The sequence below is a fragment of the Hippopotamus amphibius genome, chromosome 10 (assembly GCF_030028045.1).
Source record: "Hippopotamus amphibius kiboko isolate mHipAmp2 chromosome 10, mHipAmp2.hap2, whole genome shotgun sequence".
Taxonomy (NCBI): Eukaryota; Metazoa; Chordata; class Mammalia; order Artiodactyla; family Hippopotamidae; genus Hippopotamus; species Hippopotamus amphibius.
Window position 1 is genome coordinate 30,935,874 of NC_080195.1, and position 13,304 is coordinate 30,949,177.

Below are 13,304 nucleotides of genomic sequence, written 5' to 3' on the forward strand. Positions count from 1 at the left end.
TTAGCTCTTCTCTGTTTGATAAAATTCACCTGTGAAGCCACCTGGTCCTGGACTTTTGTTTGTTGGAAGATTTTTAATCACAGCTTCAATTTCATTACTTGTGATTGGTCTGTTCATATTCTCTATGTCTTTCTGATTCAGTCTTGGAAGGTTATACCTTTCTAAGAATCTGTCCATTTCACCCAGGTTGTCCATTTTATTGGCATATAGTTGCTTGTAGTAGTCTCTTATGGTGCTATTAATTTCTGTGGTGTCCAGTGTAACTTCTCCTGTTTTGTTTCTAATTTTATTGATTTGAATCCTCTCCCTCTTTTTCTTGATGAGTCTTGCTAGAGGTTTACCAATTTTATCTTCTCAAAGAATCAGCTTTTAGTTTTATTGATGTTTGCTATTGTTTTCTTTGTTTCTATTTCATTTATTTCTGCTCTGATTTTTATGATTTCTCTGCGTCTACTAACTTTGGGTTTTGTTTTCTCTTCTTTCTCTAGTTTCTTTAGATGTAAGATTGAATTATTTGGGATTTTTTTTGTTTCTTGAGGTCGGATTGTATTGCTATAAACTTCCCTCTTAGAACTGCTTTTGCTGCATCCCATAGGTTTTGGATTGTTGTGTTTGCATTGTCATTTATCTCTAGGTATTTTTTGATTTCTTCTTTGATTTTTTCAGTGATCTCTTGGTTATTTAGTAGTGTATTGTTTAGCCTGCATGTGTTTGTGTTTTTTACAATTTTTTTTCCTGTAATTGATTTCTAATCTCATAGTGTTGTGGTCAGAAAAGATGCTTGATATATTTCAATTTTCTTAAATTTACCAAGGCTTGATTTGTGACCCAAAATATGATCTATCTTGGAGAATGTTCCATGTGCACTTGAAAAGAACGGGTAATCTGCTGTTTTTGGATGTAATGTCCTATAGATATCTGTTAAATCTAGCTGGTTTATTGTGTCATTTAAAGCTTGTGTTTCCGTATTAATTTTCTGTGTGGATGATCTGTCCATTGTTGTAAGTGGGGTGTTAAAGTCCCCATTATGATTGTGTTACTGTCAATTTCCTCTTTCATAGTTGTTAGCATTTGCCTTATGTATTGAGGTGCTCCCATACTGGGAGCATATATATTTATAATTATTATTTCCTCCTCTTGGATTGATCTGTTGATCTTTATGTAGCGTCCTTTCCCGTCTCTTGTAACATTTTTTATTTTAAAGCCTATTTTATCTGATGAGTTTACTACTCCAGCTTTCTTTTGATTTTCATTTGCATGGGATATCTTTTTCCATCCCCTCACTTTCAGTGTGTATGTGTCCCTAGGTCTGAAGTGGGTCTCTTGTAGACAGCATATATATGGGTCTTGTTTTTGTATCCATTCAGCCAGCCTGTGTCTTTTGGTTGGAGCATTTAGTCCATTTACATTCAAGGTAATTATCAACATGTATGTTCCTATTACCATTTTCTTCATTGTTTTGTTTTTGTTTTCATAGGCCCTTTTCTTCTCTTATGTTGCCCACTTAAAGAAGTTCCTTTAGCATTTGTTGTAGAGCTGGTTTGGTGGTGCTGAATTCTCTTAGCTGTGGCTTGTCTGTAAAGCTTTTGATTTCTCCATCAAATCTGAATGAGATCCTTGCTGGGTAGAGTATTCTAGGTTGTAGGTTCTTCCCTGTCATCACTTGAAATATATCATGCCACTCCCTTCTGGCTTGCAGAGTTTCTGCTGAGAAATCAGCTGTTAACCCCATGGGAGTTCCCTTGCATGTTATTTGTTGTTTTTCCCTTGTTGCTTTTAATAACTTTTCTCTGTCTTTAATTTTTGTCAATTTGACTGCTACATGTCTTGGCGTGTTTCTCCTTGGGTTTATCCTGCCTGGGACTCTGTGCTTCCTGGACTTGGGTAGCTATTTCCTTTCCCATGTTAGGGAATTTTTTGGCTATAATCTCTTCCAATATTTTCTCGGGTGCTTTCTCTCTCTCTTCTCCTTCTGGGACCCTTATAATGCGAAGGTTGATGTGTTTAACATTGTCCCAGAGATCTCTTAGGCTGTCTTCAGTTCTTTTCATTCTTTTTTCTTTATTCTTTTCCACATCAGTGATTTTCACCATTCTGTCTTCCAGGTCACTTATTCACCCTTCTGCCTCAGTTAATCTGCTATTGGTTCCTTCTAGTGTATTTTTCATTTCAGTTATTGTGTTGCATATCTCTGTTTGTTTGCTCTTTAATTCTTCTAGGTCTTTGGCAAACTTTTCTTGCAACTTTTCAATCTTTGCATCCAGTCTTTTTTCAAAGTCCTGGATCATCTTCACCATAATTATTCTGAATTCTTTTCCTGGAAGGTTGCCTATCTCCTCTTCATTTAGTTGTTTTTTGGGGGCTTTTATCCTGTCCCTTCATCTGGTACAAAGTCCTCTGCTTTTTCATTTTCTCTGTCTTTCTGTGGCTGTGGTTTTCAGTTCCACAGAACAAAATACTGCTGATACTGCTGTCTGCCTTCTTGTGGAGGAAGCTATCTAAGAGTCTTGTGGGTGCTTCCTGATGGGAGAGACTGATGGTGGGTAGGCCTGGGTGAGCGGAGCTCAGTAAAACTTTACTCTGCTTGCCTGCCAGTGGGTGGGGCTGTGTTCCCACCCTGGTGGTTGTTTGGCCTGAGGCTACCCAGCACTGGAGCTTACAGGCTTTTTGGTGGGGCTAATGGCAGTCCCCCAGGAAGTGCTCACACCAGTGAGCACTTCCCAGAACCCCTGCTGCCAGTGTCCCTGTCCCCTCGGTGAGCCACAGCTGTCCCTCACCTCTGTAGGCAACCCTCCAACACCAGCAGGTATGTCTGGTTCACTCTCCTATAGGGTCACTGCTCCTCCCTGGATCCTGGTGAGCTCACTATTTTTTGTGTGCCCTCCAAGAGTGGAGTCTCTGTTTCCCCCTGTGGAGGTCCTGCAATCAAATCCCACTGGCTTTCAAAGTCTGATTCTTTGTGGATTCCTCCTCCCATTGCCAGACCACGAGGTTGGGAAGCCTGATGTGGGGCTCAGAACCCTCACTTTAGTGGTTGGATTTCTGTGGTATAACTGTTCTCCAGTCTGTGAGTCACCCACCCAGCATTTATGGGATTTGATTTTAATGCAGTTGCACCCCTGCTACCGTCTCATTGCGGCTTCTCCTTTGTCTTTGGATGTGGGGTATCTTTTTTGGTGAGTTCCAGTGTCTTTCTGTAAATGATTGTTCAGCAGTTAGTTGTGATTCCGGTGCTCTTGCAAGAAGGAATCCAGAGATAAAATTATGATATAAAATTTCAATCAACACCTCTACTTCCCAAGTTAGTTAATCTTACTTATGAACGAGTTAGCAGGAACCCGTTAAATTAAGGGTAGTATTCTGCATGATTCATAAATCATTCAATTATTATAAATTGACCTAATTGAATGATATCTGACAGAAGTCTTCCTGCTCTTACTTAAGGCAACTTGGAAAAATCTGAATAATTGCAAGAACTCAACCTGACTTTTACAAGAGATGGTATAGTAAGGAGTCATTGATCTTAAATAACAAAACTACTCATGACAGCCTAAATTTTAGAGGGCAAGGATAAGGGCAAGAAATGATGTAGAGCTGGAACACAAAAGGGTGGTAATGAACTGGATGGTTATGAGCTAGGTCATTCTCTCCATCACCCAAAGGCTTTGTGATTGGCACCACCTCTTCCTGTCTATGTCCATTCTCTCCAAGATGACTGCTGTGCTGACACGTGGCCCAGAGTACCTATAATCTGTCAAAAGCAGTGCCTGTTAGTTCACTTTCTCAAGAGACAGAAGAAAATAACTGTGCAAGTGTATCTAATTTCAACCAGTGTTCTGTCTGCATTTATAATCCTGAGCTAGGTGTTCCAACCTGATTTTATCATCTGTGGCCAAAGAATTGTAGCCATGTAATAGGAACATGTACACTGTGACATTTCCTCTTCAACAGGAACACAGTGTGCATAGGAGCCAAAGAAAAGGGGAGGCTGTATAAAATGTAACTAAACATAGAGGCCTCATTAAGGACCTCATTAACAGAAATGAAATAATAATTATTCACACAATTATTTAATAGAGATAATATAATTGTGGTTATAATAATATAAGAATTTACATGTAATTACCTGTTTAACTTTAGAGAAGCATTATCATAACTATTTTCATATTTCATCATGTAGACAAAATAGAGAAAAGTAATAGATGGATTTTTAGTTTGAAATTTTAAAAATGCTTCATATAGTTAAAAGTTATGCTGACGGACTTCCTAGGGTGGTGCAGTGGTAAAGAATCTGCCTGCCAATGCAGGAGACACAGGTTCGAGCCCTGCTCTGGGAAGATTCCACATGCCATGGAGCAACTAAGTCTGTGCGCCACAACTATTGAGCCTGTGCTCTAGAGCCCGTGAGCCACAACTACTGAGCCCATGTGCTGCAACTATTGAAGCCCACGTGCCTAGGGCCCATGCTCCACAACAAGAGAAGCCACTACAATGAGGAGCCTGCACACTGCAATGAAGAGTAGCTCCCGCTTGCAGCAACTAGAGAAAGTCCGTGTGCAGCAACGAAGACCCAATGCAGCCAATAAATAAATTAAATAAATGAATAAATTTATAAAAAAAAAAAGTTATGCTGACCTTAGGAAGAAACCAAACACTAGAATGTACGATCCCTGAGGAGCTACAGGAAGCAAAGGGGGTGTCCGTACACATTAACTGAGTTGTGAGTACACATTTGGCTTTATTACGATTCTTGACTGTTTTAAAATTATAGTGTTTCCTGACCTTAAAAATAATTCTATTCTTTTAGACATGCAGATGGCTAACAAACACATGAAAAGATGTTCAACATCACTAATCATTACAGAAATGCAAGTCAAAGCCACAATGAGGTATCACCTCACACTGGTCAGAATGGCCATCATCACAAACTCTAGAAACAATAAATACTGGAGAGGGTGTGGAGAAAAGGGAACCCTCCTGCACTGTTGGTGGGAATGTAAGTTGGTACAGCCACTATGGAAAACAATTTGGAGGTTCCTTAAAAAACTACAAATAGAACTACCATATGATCCAGTAATCCCACTCCTGGGCATATACCCAAAGAAAACCATAATCCCAAAAGAAACTTGTACCATAATGTTTATTGCAGCACTATTTACAATAGCCAGGACATGGAAGCAACCTAAATGCCCATCAACAAATGAATGGTTACAGAAGATGTGGCATATATATACAATGGAATATTACTCAGCTATAAAAAGGGATGAGATGGAGCTATATGTAATGAGGTGGATAGAACTACAATCTGTCATACATAGTGAAGTAAGTCAGAAAGAGAAGGACAAATATTGTATGCTAACTCACATATACGGAATCTAAAAATGGTACTGATGAACTCAGTGACAAGAATAAGGATGCAGATACAGAGAATGGACCGGAGAACTCGAGGTATGGGAGGCGGCGGGGGGTGAAGGGGAAACTGAGACGAAGTGAGAGAGTAGCACCGACATATATATACTATCAACTGTAGAATAGATAGTCAGTGGGAAGTTGTTGTATAACAAAGGGAGTCCAACTCGAGGATGGAAGATGCCTTAGAGGACTGGGGCGGGGAGGGTGGGGGGGACTCGAGGGGGGAAGTCAAGGAAGGGAGGGAATATGGGGATATGTGTATAAAAACAGATGATTGAACCTGGTGTACCCCCCCCCCCCAAAAAAAAAAAAAGAAATCATTGAGGGAAATTACCATTCACTATTAAGTAATGTATATTTTTAACAGGTAAATGTACCTATAGACTAAATGGAAAGAAACAAAAACCAAAAATACTTGAAAACAGTAAATTCTCCCCTCAGTAAAATGCATTCTTGGCATAAACAAACAAAAAATAAAAAAGAATGAAAAAGAAAAAAAAAACCCCAAACAGGATGGATTTTTAAAATCCATGTAAATAAATTGTATCCTCACTAATATCTTCATTTATACAAGGCTATGAGAGTCATTTCAAAATCTACATTACATTAAAGAAATCCAGCAATTCAAAAAAAAAAAAATCTAGAAACAATAAATGCTGGAGAGGGTGTGGAGAAAAGGGAACCCTCCTGCACTGTTGGTGGGAATGTAAGTTGGTACAGCCACTATGGAAAACAGTATGGAGGTTCCTTTTAAAAATAGAACTACCATGTGACCCAGCAATCCCACTACTAGGCATATACCCAGAGAAAACCATAATCTGAAAACACACATGTACCGCAATGTTCATTGCAGCACTATTTACAATAGCCAGGACATGGAAGCAACCTAAATGCCCATCAACAGATGAATGGATAAAGGATAGATATGGCAGGTATATACAATGGAATATTACTCAGCCATAAGAAGGAATGAAATTGAGGTATTTGTAGTGAGGTGGATGGACCTAGAGACTGTCATACAGAGAGAAATAAGCCAGAAAGAGGAAAACAAATACTGCATGCTAACTCATACATATGCAATCTAAAAAAATGGTACAGATGAACCCAGTGACAGGGCAAAAATAAAGATGCAGATGTAGAGAATGGACTTGAGGATAAGCTGCGGGGGTGGGGGGGGAGGAGGCAAAGGGGAAGGCGGGGTGAAGTTAGCTACTACCACTGACATATATACACTACCAAATGTGAAATAGATAGCTAGTGGGAAGCTGCTGCATAACACAGGGAGATCAACTTGATGATGGGTGATGACTTAGAAGGCTGGGATAGGGAGGATGGCAAGGAGTCGCGGGAGGAAGGGGATATGGAGATATATGTATAAATACAGCTGATTCACTTTGTTGTACAGCGAAAACTGGCACAACAGTGTAAAGCAATTATATTCCAATAAAGAGCTTAAAAAAACAATTCTGTTCTTTTAAACAGATCTCTATCAGAAGACAGCAGTCGTAGCAGCAGCCAGTCTTCCAGTTGAAGGTGAAGTAAATGAACCAAACTATTGAGAAAATGATATAATTCCTTAAATACGTTAAAAACAGTTTTTACCATACCTCAGAAAAGGAATGATGTTATTTCCGTATTTCATCATTTTGATTTCTGCTTATTACTGTCAGTTACTGAAAGAAAGACTAAAACAAAGCACTCAATGTTAATTTTTTTTTCTCTAGAAGCATTTAAGGTTAACTCACATTAGCCACAGATTTATTAACCAACATCTTTGTATAAAGAAATGACTTTAAAGAGATCTTAAATATGCTCTTAAAATACTTATGAACAATCAGGCATTTGATTGGTAGATTGAAGGTTCTAACTGAGAGGTTTATACAAATTGTCTCCCAACACTTGTATTTCTTTCTCACTGACTCCCCAGTTATTGTTCTCCTTATTTTATTTTTTTTAAACTTTTTATTTTATATCAGAGTTTAGCTGATTAATAATGTGATGGTGTCAGGTGCACAGCAAAGCGACTCAGCCTTATGTATACATGTATCCATTCTCCCCTCGACTCCCCTCCCATCCCGGCTGCCAGCCTACATTGTGTTCTCCTTATTTTAGAAATAAAGAAACAGACATTAAAAAACATAAATAATTCCCCACCTGTATAGAATTTTAGTAAGTTTTTGAGTTTAAGACAGTCAGACTCCAGGGTTGAAACTCTTAAGAACTCCACGATTTTCCCACATATTTTCTGATATAAGACTGAGGATGGGGAATGGAATTTACATTTATTGAGGACCTACTAGATGCCAGGCAAATGCTAAATGCATTCACCCTCCAAGGCAGAAGAACAGTTCTTTATGATAAGATGGGATAAAGTAGGCTTCTTATAATATATGAGGTTCAGATTTCTAACTTATATGTGTAAAGAAATTCTGATATTTGATATATTAGACTTATTACTGGGAGTAAAGGAAAAAAATCAAAAACTCATCTAAGAATGACATCGCGAGTTCATCTCTTTACTCACCTGCCATATCTGACTTTGATGGAGAAACCGTTTATAACACCCATGCTCAATGTAAAGTAATCTTTTTCTGCCTAGACTAATGTCTACCTCTCCTCTGATCAATTTATTAAAAGCTCTCATCTTAGGTGAAGATTGTGGCCCTTGGCTGTCTTCTTCTCATGTCCTTCAATCATAGCTTCATCCTCATGCTGGGTGTCTTCACCTGAACTCCTCACCTCCACACAACTTCAGTCCTTTTCTCCTAGAGCGGTACACTGAGCACGCCATCTCCCTGGGTTTTTCCAACTCTTAAGTCATAAATTCAATATCTTGCTTTCTTTTACATGTTTTTTCTGTTTTCCAGTGTTCTCTTGCCCACACTACTTTATGGTTATATTAAGGTCTTGCCTCAAGAATTTGACACATTCGTTCCATAAACGTATTTTAGAAGTTGATCATACAGTGTGTTGAAAGGTGATTCATTGTATGGAGAAGATTAGAGCAGTGGGGCAACTGGGCAGTTGATGCTGAGGGAGGCACTGGGTAGCAATGTTAAATGTGGCGGACTGGGTAAGCCCTGCTGAGCAAGTGATGAGTCAGCAAAGAATTGGAGGAGGTGCAAAGAATTACCCAGGTTAGATGTCTGAAAGGAGTCCCCTGACATCACAGAGTCAGTGCACAGAAGCTTTTGTTTAAATGCAAAGGATACAGTGCAGCAGGAGAGGATGCAGGCAAGCACTGGGTGTCAGGCACAGGTCCCAAGGTTCCTTCTTGTAAATCTTAAGCAGCCCATCATAAATCCCACTGCCCTTAACTCAGCAAAAAGTGAAAGCAGATATTCAGGCTTTCCCACAGGTAAAGAGAGAGCTTTCCCATTCCAGCTGTAAATCAACTCTGTCTTACACAGGCACAGAGCTGGCAGAGCTACCCCATGCATATACCTGGGCAGGAGCTTTTCAAGCACAGGATGATACAATGAACAACAAAAGTCACGACTAATCCAGGAGAGAAAGGGTGTGACCTCAGACCAGGGGTAGTAAAGAAGGTTTTAGGAATAAGTTTTCAAGGGGAACCAACAGAATGAATTGACAATTTGGATGTAGAGTATAAGAAAAAGTTCTTACATAATGTTCCTTGTCATAAAGCAGGAAGATAGCGAGGCTACAATGTCAACCCAGTCCTCCCTGTGTCTACATGTGTGCTCTTAGTATATTTTAAGTGTTTTCTAAAATTCATGGATGTTGGAGGAGAAAGTCTGCTTAGGTAATCATGAGCCAAGACAAGTGTCTGATCAGCTGTGATGAAAAGGTTGCATTTCCTCACGTATGAATAGGAATGTAGTTGAGGAGTTTTCGACATGGTAAGGGAGGGGCTTAGCAAGATATGGTCTGCTTTTTACAAAATTCTCAGGGATGGATTAAGAGAAAATTTGGTCAGATTCAGTCAGAACTGGAGACTAATGAAATGGAGTGCACAGGAAAAGTGTGATGAGGGCAGGACTGGATAAGACGGAAAGAACAACAAAGTTTTGAGAGACCTAATGGGGTAGACTTGGTTGCAGTGGTGACTGAGTGGACGTATTTGGGTTACAATAAAAGAGAACTACAAAGACAAACATTTCTGACACGATGGAGAGTGACAGCTTCTTCTGCTGACATATTGTGCAGCAGATGAGGACCAGTGTGGTGCTGGAGCAGGGAGGCAGAGGGGAGTGAAGGAGGAGTTTGTTTTGAACGTGTGTATGTGCGACACCTGCTGGAAATGCACAGAGGACTGTTGGGAGCTCTCTTCCTCTGTAGATAAAAATAGAGAAAATAGTAATTATTTCCTTCTTCACATATTGTGCTGCTCTCTTTCTCTGTTTCCTCGTTCATGATTTCCTTTGACCCATGGAAAACATGGAGTCTGTGTAAATGAGACCTATATAAATACCAGTTTATAGCATTTCCTTTTAATGTGGCTGTCATAAATGTTTCTGGAGAAAATCAAAACAAAGAAACAAAAAAACATTTGGGTTTATGAATCTGTGGAGCACAGGCACAGATTGTGACAGTATAAACTGTGTTATTATAACAATTAATTGATATACCTGTAGTTGTGTAGCAAAATTAGACAGCTTTTATTAATAATTTATAAAATGTAGCATTTCTATTTTTTGATATTTCTTTTAGGATGGTGACTAAACAATAGTGTCAAAAGCCGCCACTTGGAGAAAATAAATTACCAAGAAACTCACCATTAACTGGCCTGATGCAAGAAGAAAAAATTCTGCTTTTCTTTGTCATGGCTTAGAGCTTTCAATTTCACAAACCAAAGTAAATCCTATGGGTGAACGTGTGTAGGCTTGTGTCTATTGATTCTGTTCTCAAACCCAAGTTTGTATGTCCAACGCACAGGGAGGCCAGACAAGGGGAAACATCAGCGTTTGGAGCAGGGAAAGGTTTATTGCAGGGGCCACCAAGGAGAATGGCCAGCTCACGCTGGCAGATCCCAGCTCCCTGCCGGCTTTGGGGAAAGAGTTTTTATAGGCAAACTTGGGGCAAGGGCTGCAGGGTGTGGAACCTTCCTCTGATTGGCCGGTGGCGAGGTAACAGGGCAGGTCCGGGAGCCTCCGCCATCAGCCTTTCCAGCTGGCATGGGGGCACGTGCCTGTGCTCAGCCGGCAGGGACCCCTGCATCTAGTTCCTGGGGAAGATCTCAGGGACACGTGTCCACCTGCTACACCCGGCCCCCAGGAGGAGCCAGCACCAGGCCCTGTGCTGCACTGTGTCTTCCTGCCTTCCCCCATGTCCCTAGTTAGTAACTGTGGGAATCTGCCCTTTGGCACTCAGGGAAGGTCTCGGAAGCTGAAAGCCTTTTTCCTACAAACTGGAAAGTGGGGACACAGAAAGGCTTTTGTGCCCAGGAGGGCCCCACAGGGAGCCTTCTACCACCATGATCCTCTAGTAGGAAATAAGCAGGTTGGCATCTTTGGAACCTGGGAGGCTGTTACATCCCAAATGGAAAACATTCCATTGTGTGCTCCTGCCGCCGCCTGCCCTCCGATGCCCTTGGCCCAGCTAATCACTCCCACCTGAGGAGAGGACACCTAGCGTCCACACCTCTCTAGGAGGTCATGACACCCAGGCCCTACCCATTCCCCGCTCGGGGATACTGAGAGGAAGTGCTGTCGGGCGAGGCCAGCCCCAGGGCCCTGAGAGGGTCACTCGCATCTGTTCTGTCTTCAAGGAATTGCTCAAACTGAGTTCCTGGTCATAGATAACTGCTCTGTCTCCAGGTGAGACTTCCCTGTCCTCATGGAAACTGAGCTCTAGAATATATCTTTGTCCTTTGAAGGAACCCAGACGTGCTGCTCTTTCCTGACCGAAGCTGAGCTTTGCTGGGTGAGAGTGTCTTGCTCCAGTGCCCCCCTCTTCTCCTCCCTCTTCCTGAGATGGGTGTGCTTCTGCTCCCTCCAAGCATTATTTGTGGATTAGGGACCCCTCAGCCTACTGGAGTCTCACTGGGACCCACAGAATCTCCATCAATATAAACGAAGGTGCTCCTGGGTCAGGGGTGGGAGCAGCTCATCACAAAGGCCAAGAGTTTCCTTTTCCACATGAGCAACGGGTGAATGTGGTCCATGCGAACAGGGGGACAGTATTCAGCCACAGAAAGGAAGGAGGCACTGATCCTGCTGCAACGTGGAAGAGCAATGAACCCGTTATGCTGAGTGAATAAAGCCAGTCACCAAAACTGTGTATGATGCATTTGTATGAAAAATCCAGAACAGGGACATCTAGAGAGACTGAGATTGGTGGTGGTTTGCTGCGGGGAGTGGGGGGAGGGGGAGATGAAAAGCTGGGGTGGGGGATGGTAACAGCTAAATGTAGGGGACTTGTTTTTGAGAGGAGGGAACTGACATGGGCTGCGGTAACGCTGGCCCATGTCTGTGAGTACACTACAAATCCCACAGTCATTCATCCGTGAGCTTTAAGTGGGTGAACTCTGTGGTAGAAATAATACACATCGGGATGATTCTATAAAACTTCCCCTCATCCCCTTTGCCCCTAACTTATTTGGGGCCATTATGGTCACCGTCCTGCCTTATTTCATCATAATTTCTCAGATCAGTTTCCCAGCAGTACTACTACCTAGCAGGTCCAAGTTATAGACCCGATCAGGGTTTATTTTTGCAGCTGTCGATACAATACCTCCTTGCCGTGGAGTGTACTGGAGTAACGGAAGGTGTGGGTGAGCGGTAGGCAGCAGTTGAGTTAGACTTTTTACTTTGCAGTTTACGATATTTGTGAGAAAAGTCAAAGACAGTTGCATGTCCTATCTTCTGCAGAGGTGTCACTTTTCCTCGCTCAGTTTGTCTTGCTGGCCTTCCCGTTTCTACAGCTGCCTTTTCACTGTTCTAACAGTAACTGTTAACAAAACACACGTACGTACCATTTCAAAGCTTCCTTTCCCTTTCCTCAGCAGAGTATAATCTAACATTGTAAGAATAGGCACACAGTTGAAGAATTGGGCTTTTTATTGCCTTATGCAGGATCAACTTCAATATTCTTGATTTTTCCTTGTTTGCAAAGATATTTTTATAAAAGATTAAGCCAGCAGTAGCTCGATTTAAGTAGAAAAAAATCTTGTAAAAAAAGTTAAAATATCTATTTTCCTCTTTCACTACAGTAAATAAAAGTTGTCAGAAAACTGTAACCTGGAGAAAGGAAATTACCAGAAACTTCCCCGGAAAAGCAAATAATGCTTATTTGCCCCTTGATTTAAACGCTGTACACTTCGTCACCACAGAGCAGCTGTGCGCAGCCCCATTGGCTTTTGTCTGCTGTTTCTTCTCCCAGCACTGAGCGTCCAGACACCCAGGACGCCCAAGGATGAACCAGCACAGCGGAAAGCGACTGCGAGGCCCTGGTCCTCACCCCCCGGGCCCGGCGGCAGCGCCCTGTACTCCTGACTGCTTCTGCCCGCGAGCCTCGGCGCTGCCCAACCGTCTCCGACCTTGGCAGTGCTTCCTGCGTCCCCGCCCAGCCATGTTCCTGCTCCTCGCACTGTTTGCTGAGCTTGGAGGGCTGCACGCCCGCCAGGGTAAGACCAAGGAGCCTCGACTTCCTTCTCCCTCCTTTGGCTTTTGAGCAGGGCTGGGCTCTTCCTGGGGAGCGATTCCTGTAGCTCTGGGACCCCTACCGCCCCTTTCTCAGATTCGCTGCTGGTGCCTTCCTCCCACACCCCACCCCCGCCCCACCTAGCCCCGACCAGGGCAGGGGACGGAAGATGTTAGCCAAGGAGTCCGCCCTCTGCATCAAGGGTTCAATGTCTCAGCAGCTGAGGGTCTTTCTGGGTCACCCACTCTGTGGCCAGAGGATGTATGAGGTTCGGTACTGCCCTGGAT

The 13,304-nt window shown here is 42.3% G+C and overlaps 2 protein-coding genes across 2 annotated transcripts in view; both read left to right on the forward strand.

Annotated features, from left to right (window-relative positions):
- LOC130830306 (A disintegrin and metallopeptidase domain 3-like) overlaps nt 1-10,143 on the forward strand; it is a 99,572-nt gene extending 89,429 nt beyond the window's left edge. Inside the window, exon 21 of the mRNA XM_057697474.1 lies at nt 10,087-10,143. Within this exon, the coding sequence (XP_057553457.1) occupies nt 10,087-10,105 (19 nt within the window). The 3' untranslated portion in view covers nt 10,106-10,143. The remainder of the gene's footprint in view (nt 1-10,086) is intronic.
- Nucleotides 10,144-12,945: 2,802 nt separating this feature from the next.
- The window catches only part of LOC130830067 (disintegrin and metalloproteinase domain-containing protein 18-like), an 80,190-nt gene continuing 79,831 nt past the window's right edge, over nt 12,946-13,304 (forward strand). Inside the window, exon 1 of the mRNA XM_057696966.1 lies at nt 12,946-13,000. Within this exon, the coding sequence (XP_057552949.1) occupies nt 12,946-13,000 (55 nt within the window). The remainder of the gene's footprint in view (nt 13,001-13,304) is intronic.